Here is a 7,500-nt window from a genome sequence, read left to right on the forward strand (position 1 = left end):
TAATCATCATCACCGTATCACCATCATCATCATCATCATCATCATCATCATCATCATCATCAATCATCATCATCATCATCATCATCATCATCATCATCATCATCATCATTCCTTTTGTCATCCTTCCCCTTTTTCCTCCCCTGGAAAAGGACGTACGCCTCCTTATATCACCTTAACGCCCTTTTTCCCTTCAATCTCATTCCAATTTCCACTCACCCTCCCCTACCTCCCCCCCCCAACCCCAATGACCCTCCTCCCCCTACACCCTCTACCCTCCGTATCCTTCGCACACCCTCTTACCACCCTCCTTCGGCCTCACCTTCGGAAGGACGGCGCCCTTTTCAGCCGGTCTCTGTCGTCCATGAGGTTCATCATTCTCTTCATCTCCTCCATGGTCCTGCACGCCCTCTTCAGGGAGTCCGTGAACTCCTCCTTCGTCTTGGGTTTGGGGTCGCCAGCTGGAAAGGATAAGGATGATGTTTGTTTTATTATCTATTGAAAGATGGGTGATGGATAATAGAACGTTGGTAGATGGACTGATAGATAGGTAGAGAAATAGGTAGATAGATAGGTTAGATTAGACAGGTGGGTGTTGATAAGTTCAAAATTCCGAAATAGAAAATGGGCATCGGGCGGGTGGAATTTAGTGATGTCATCGATGACGTCATTCTGACATCATTGAAGATTCTCTGACTAAAACGCGTAGTAATAGTACGAGCAACCATTTTCAACCTTGTGTCTGCGACCAAGATCTATATCTTTCTGTTAAAGATAACGGTGTTTGTGAGTGCGTGTGTATGTGTGTGTGTGTGGGAGTGTGTGTGTGTGTGTGTGTGTGTGTGTGTGTGTGTGTGTGTGTGTGTGTGTGTGTGTGTGTGTGTGTGTGTGTGTGTGTGTGTGTGTGTGTGTGCGTGTGCGTGTGCGTGCGGGCGTGTGTCTCTTTATCATTACCATAGAAATCCATGTTTTCATCGAATCACTCTCCTTACAGAAATAATCTTAAAAAGTAATATCCACCTCATAGCTTGCTTTCAGAAAATATTTATACATAATTTGGAAATACGACAAAGAAGTGGATATCACTGACACTCTAATAAAAGCTTATGGCGAAAGCTCCAATGGAGACTCCCGCTCACAAACGGACTGCTCGTTCCCTGTCCAAGCGGGAGGAAGTTAAAGACGGCTATCGCGAAAGAACGCCGTTAGTGTCACCCGCTGATGAAGACCTGGTTGAGCAGCCCCGTCGAATCGCAGTGGAGAGGATGGCATATTTCACATTTCAGAAGGTTCATAACGTCAAAAAAGACTACCACTCAACAAGCTTTCTGCCCAGTGGGTCCCAGAACTCCTATTCGCTTGTGCAAGCTTTGAACATGTGCTATAGACGTTAAGAATAATGTATTGAAAGACTGACCCGTGAAACAAGGATTCATTGATCTGACTGAAAACAAACAGTAACAGAACGGTGTCTTCCGTGTGGTGTAAAATGACCAACAACAAACAACATTAAAATCAAGATTCCGTACTCCATATCAAAGGTTCTGCCAACTTCTTTTTTGTTGACTGACAGGGCATATCATTTGTATACACCCAAGAAAATCACTTGGTGCCTTGACAGAGGAAAAAAAAACAATAGAATCTCCGTAATCGTGTGATGGTCCGTTAGAGCAGGACAACGACCCATTTGTCTGATCTAGCAAGAGAAATACTTCGTGAAGTTGGGGTACGCCTTTTAAATCAATAGTGATGTTAAAGATACCGTAAAAATGTAGATTAATTTTCACGACCCTGGTTTCTAACATATAGATAAACATACAACATAAAGAGATGGCCAGATAGACAAATAGATATAGAAGGACAGAGATAGATCTCGTAATCAACTCAAGAGACCGAATGACAGGTTTCTAAAATAGATAAAGATACACCATAGAAAGATAAATAGATAACCAGACAAACGTAGATATAGAAAGACAAAGAGATAGATCTCGTAATCAATTCAATTTACATCGAAATATTTACGTTTCTTATAGCTATAGATACAGAATAATGAGATAGATGACCAGATAGACAAACGTAGATATAGATAGACAAAGTGATAGCTCTCGTAATCAATTCAAGATACATCGAAATACTTACGTTTCTAACATATAGGTATAGATACGACATAGAAAGAGATATATGGCCAGATAGACAAACGTAGATATAGAAAGACAAATAGATAACCAGATAGACAAACAGATAGAGATAGACAAAGACATGGATCTCGTAATCAACTCAAGAGACCGAATAACTCACGTTTCTAACATATAGATATAGATACAGCATAGGAAGACAAAGCGATAACCAGAAAGACAAACGTAGATATAGAAAGACAAAGAGACAGATCTCGTAATCAATTAAATTTACATCGAAATACTTACGTTTCTATATAGCTATAGATACAGCTTAAGATAGATGGCCAGATAGACAAACGTAGATATAGAAAGACAAAGAGATAACCAGATAGACAAACGTAGATAGAGATAGACAAAAAGAGATAACCAGATAAACAAACATAGATAGAGATAGACAAAGAGATAGATCTCGTAATCAACTCAAGAGACCGAATAATACATTTCTAACATATAGATATAGATACTGCATAAGAATGATGGCCAGATAGACAAACGAAGACATGGATAGACAAAGAGATAACCAGATAGACAAACGTAAATATGGATAGACAAAGAGACAGATAATCAAAAAATCCCTCGAAATACTCACGTAGTCTGGTGAGCGAGCTGTCCCTGCCGTCAATGCCCTCCCCAAGAACGAGCGGCGCGAGGTCTTTCACCTTCTTCATCTGTAGTTTCCAAAAAATGAAAAAAAAGTAAAAAAACGAATGACATTTAGCTCGTGTACAAAATTACAATTAGATCAGCTTATTCGCGCCAAAAAATGGAGATAAGGGGAGAGAGCGAGAGGGGAAAAGTGTCATGGCAACGTCCATAAATTACAGATTTGGAGTGGTTGAGAAGCGCTAGTAATCACGGGGGCATCGATCCCACTTCTTCCCTACCCCCTCTCTCTCTCTTTCCTTCTTTCTCTCCCTCTCCCTCTCCCTGTCCTTCTCCTCCTCCTCCTCCTCCTCCTTCTCTTTCTACCTCCCCTTCCCATTTGCCCTTTCCTCTTTCTGCCTCTCACTCGCATAATCTGTCTCCCTCTACCTTTCCATCCATCTCTCCCTCTTCCTCTCCTCCTTCTCCTTCTCTCTCTCCATCTCCCTTCTCCCTCACCCTTCCTCCCTCTCCCTCCCCCTCCCTCTCTCCCTCCCCTCCCCTTACCCCTCTCCCTGCCCCTCCCCCTCTCTCCCTCCCCCCCGCCCTACCCCTCTCCCTCTCCAGGATCCGAGAGAAGTTCGAAGAGAAGAGACGAAGAAAATCACAGTCTGTCAACGGGTGTGTAATTTAGCCTGAATTAGGGGTGGGGAAAGGAGAGAGGGGGGGGGAGGCAGGAATTGCCAACCTAAAATGGGGCGTAAGTGTCTCAAATTACCAACTATTCCTGTGCGCTGATGTTTCATTTGCTTGCTGTCACGTAATGGTAAAATCTCGTGGCCTGATTTCCAAAATGTGTAGATTTACGTTGTTTTACAGGTTAGTGTCTTTTTTCAATAGATTGTGATTTTATGTGTTGTTTTTAATAGATTGTGATTTTATGTGTTGTTTTTAATAGATTGTGATTTTATGTGTTGTTTTTAATAGATTGTGATTTTATGTGTTGTTTTTAATAGATTGTGATTTTATGTGTTGTTTTTAATAGATTGTGATTTTATGTGTTGTTTTTAATAGATTGTGATTTTATGTGTTGTTGTACCAAAGCCTACGTAAATGACTCGAAATTGTCTATTATAGAAAGTAAGAGTAATAAAAAAAGTTCTAGGAACAAAAAGACGAAATATTTTAAAAAGGAACGAAAATCTCAATCGCTTCTTCAATCTCTTGGTGAAAAATTACCTTTATATCAGATTTCATGACGTTTCAGCTGCTCACACACTGAATAAAGGCTAATGTATACTGAAAGCGTTGAAATGCCTGAGGATCCGGATTTGGACTTCGATTCAAAAGACAGCTCCGCAGGGTGGCTGGTTTATTTCTCGATTTTTCTTATCTTTCTGTCTTCTTTCACTCACTTTCTCTCACTCGTTCTCTTTCTCTCTCTCTCTCTTTCGGTCTCTCTCTCTCGGTCTCTCTCTCTCTCTTTCGGTCTCTCTCTCTCTCTTTCGGTCTCTTTCTCTTTCTCTCTCTCTCTCTCTCTCTCTCTCTCTCTCTCTCTCTCTCTCTCTCTCTCTCTCTCTCTCTCTCTCTCTCTCTCTCTCTCTCTCTCTCTCTCTCCTCTCACAATATCCGCTTCGTCTGACAAAGCTATCATGACGGTCACTATTCACCCTTTTCTTCCCCAAGCCTAAGTATAGCGGAAAAACTATTTATACCCATCAATCCTATCATCCTTCGCTTTGAGTAGATGTTTGTCTATTTCTGGCCGTTTCCACTTCCATCAGTATGTCGGGGCATCTGCGACTAAGCAAGGGAATGACAGGGGAAACGGTCTTTATATGTACTTAGATATATGTACATACATAGGTATATATGCATACATACATACAGATACATCATATATGTTGTACTGTACGTGTGTGTGTGCCTGGCATTCCTTCCTCAAACCCCCATCATATCTGGAACGAGCTTATTCCTTTAATATCAAGTTACTCCCTTTCCAAGGTAGTTTGAAACAGGTAGCCCCACTCCCGTCTTGATGAAAATCCTAGTTGGTAACTTCTCAGCAGCTACACCACGCTTCTTTGGCTTTTTTCATTTAGGATATTTATTTCTTGATTTCATTGTCGTTTACTTTTCTACCATTGTTATTTCTGAACCCTTTTCAAAGGAAATACACAAAAAACTATAAAATATCACACAGATTAGCTGGATCATTGTTCGCCCCCCCCCCCACCTCTCTCTCTTTCTTTCTTTCTTTCTTTCTTTCTCTCTCTCTCTCTCTCTCTCTCTCTCTCTCTCTCTCTCTCTCTCTCTCTCTCTCTCTCTGGCGCTGGCGGGAGTGGAGCTAATGCCGTCATCACGTTTATCCAATGAGAGTGTGCTGTGAGATATCAGATGTAGTTAGATACATTATTATTTGAATAATGTACTCGATATTGTTACAAAAATCAGAAGTAAAAACTCTTTACTATTAATAGCCGTCAGAATATTTTCTCTTTTGGATTCGACAAGCTAAATGGAGGTGGAGTTGCCTGGGTTTATGTCTTGTTCTTTAGCGTAGATTACATTCTTCAGGGTTCTTGGTACCATGTGCGCTACAGGGGATTAGATTACCTTATATCAGACAATAATACGCGATTCCTGGATAAGTACCGTAAAGAATGAAATTCGCCTCGACTTGGACTAATTCTAGGAAGAAATGATTGAGCCTTCGCTGAATCTCGGATGGTTCTGGAGCAGAGGACTTTCATCTCTGGGATTACATTCTGTCTCGATCTCTTCATGTGCATTGCATAGCCACGCGTGCACGTGCACGCACACACACACACACACGCACTCACTCACACTCACACACATATATATGTGTATATATATATACATACATATATGTACACATATATATATATATATATATATATATATATATATATATATACATATGTACATATATATATATATATATATATATATATATATACATATGTATATATATATGTATATATATATATATATATACACATATATATACATACATATATATATATATATATATATATATATATATATATATATATATATATATATATATATATATATTTATATGTGTGTGTGTGTGTGTGTGTGTGTGTAAATATATATATATATATATATATATATATATATATATAAATATATATATATACATATATATACATATATATATACATACATACATATATATATACATACATATATATATATATATATATATATATATATATATATATATATATATCCACCTACCACACTCCTCTACCCACCTCCCACCCGTCCACCCCCATTCCCTTCCCCCTCCACCTCCATTCCCTTCCCCCACTCCACGCCCCTCCCACCCTTACACCCACCCCCCACCCCTCCACCCCCTCCCACCCCTCCACCCCCTCCCACCCTTCCACCCCATCCCCCCCCCAATCCACCCACCTCCTCCGTGAGCCGCTCCATCTTGGCCGCCTGGTTGAGGTTGTCCCTGGAGGAGCCCAGGAACTTGTCCCTCATGGCCTCGCGCTCCACCTCCGTCCTGTCCTTCTCTCGCCGGAGTTTCTCGTTGATCTGACGGAGCTTCGCGTGGGCCTCCCGCAGCTCCATCAGGTCGCGCTGAAGCTGGAAAGAGGAAGAGGAGAGCTGAGTAGGGTGGGAGGGGTGTGGGTGGGTTTGCGAGGATGCGTGTGGTTGTGTGTGTGTGTGTGTGGTTGAGTGTGTGTGTAGTTGTGTGTGTGTGTGTGTGTGTGTGTGTGTGTGTGTGTGTGTGTGTGTGTGTGTGTGTGTGTGTGTGTGTGTGTGTGTGTGTGTGTGTGTGTGTGTGTGTGCCTGTGTGTGTGTGTGTGTGTTTGGGCTTCTCTGTGTGTTTGTGTGTATGGATGTCTCTCTGTGTCTGTTTCTTTTTATGTTTTTGTGTCTGTGTATATAATATGCCTTCCGTACGTTGTATGCATGTTTGACATTCTCATACACTCCAGCACGGAAATATGCGTTTCTACAATTCCTCATAAAAGCAAAAAAATGAGCATAAAACTAATACCACGCATAATCTCATGGGTTTTCACGTTGCAGGTTATTGCAGAGGAGAACTTGCAGCACATCCCGTGGCGCTGCACTCAGTCCATTAGCGAGCCGTATAGTTGAGTATATCAGCGTTACAACATTTCGAGTTTGCAATTGCTATTTCCTGCAACTATTTAACTGAAAGCAATAAAACCTTTCCGTCTCTCTTTCTAGTTTTATCTGCTTTGCAACAGTGCATCGCATTATGCAAGCGACTAATCTTCTCGACGGGTATTAGACGTGCAAAGTAAGAATATATATATATTTATATATATATATATATATATATATATATATATATATATATATATATATATATATATATGTATATATATATATATATATATGTATATATATATATATATATATATATATATATATATATGTATACGAATATATGTGCGCGTGTGCGTGTGCGTATGCGTGTGTGCGTGCGTATGCGTGTGCGTATGCGTGTGTGCGTGTGCGTATTTCTGCGTGCGTTCGTGTACGGGTGCGTGTGCGTGCGTGCGTGCGTATGCGTATGTGTCTGTGTGTGTGGTAAATAAAGCATGACAAATATCATGTATCTTTACAGCATTTCATATCATTACGAGCACTGTTATCCTTCTCCCTCCCCCCCGCCCCCCCCCCTCCCTCTCCTTCTACATGCCCGTGCCGC

At 40.8% G+C, this 7,500-nt stretch overlaps 1 protein-coding gene across 11 annotated transcripts in view; it reads right to left on the minus strand.

The window, feature by feature from the left end:
* Window positions 1-7,500, minus strand: part of LOC113803632 (trichohyalin) — a 141,580-nt gene that overhangs the window by 24,679 nt on the left and 109,401 nt on the right. For all 11 annotated transcript variants that reach the window (XR_011399665.1, XM_070140804.1, XM_070140802.1 and 8 more), the window contains 3 exons: window positions 6,219-6,398; window positions 2,764-2,842; window positions 320-458 (listed from right to left, as the gene is read on the minus strand). Coding sequence is in view for 10 of the 11 variants with exons in the window: in XM_070140804.1 (XP_069996905.1) it covers window positions 320-458; window positions 2,764-2,842; window positions 6,219-6,398 (398 nt within the window). In the remaining variant the exon portion in view is untranslated. The remainder of the gene's footprint in view (window positions 1-319; window positions 459-2,763; window positions 2,843-6,218; window positions 6,399-7,500) is intronic.

This window comes from Penaeus vannamei, chromosome 27, assembly GCF_042767895.1.
Source record: "Penaeus vannamei isolate JL-2024 chromosome 27, ASM4276789v1, whole genome shotgun sequence".
Taxonomy (NCBI): domain Eukaryota; kingdom Metazoa; phylum Arthropoda; class Malacostraca; order Decapoda; family Penaeidae; genus Penaeus; species Penaeus vannamei.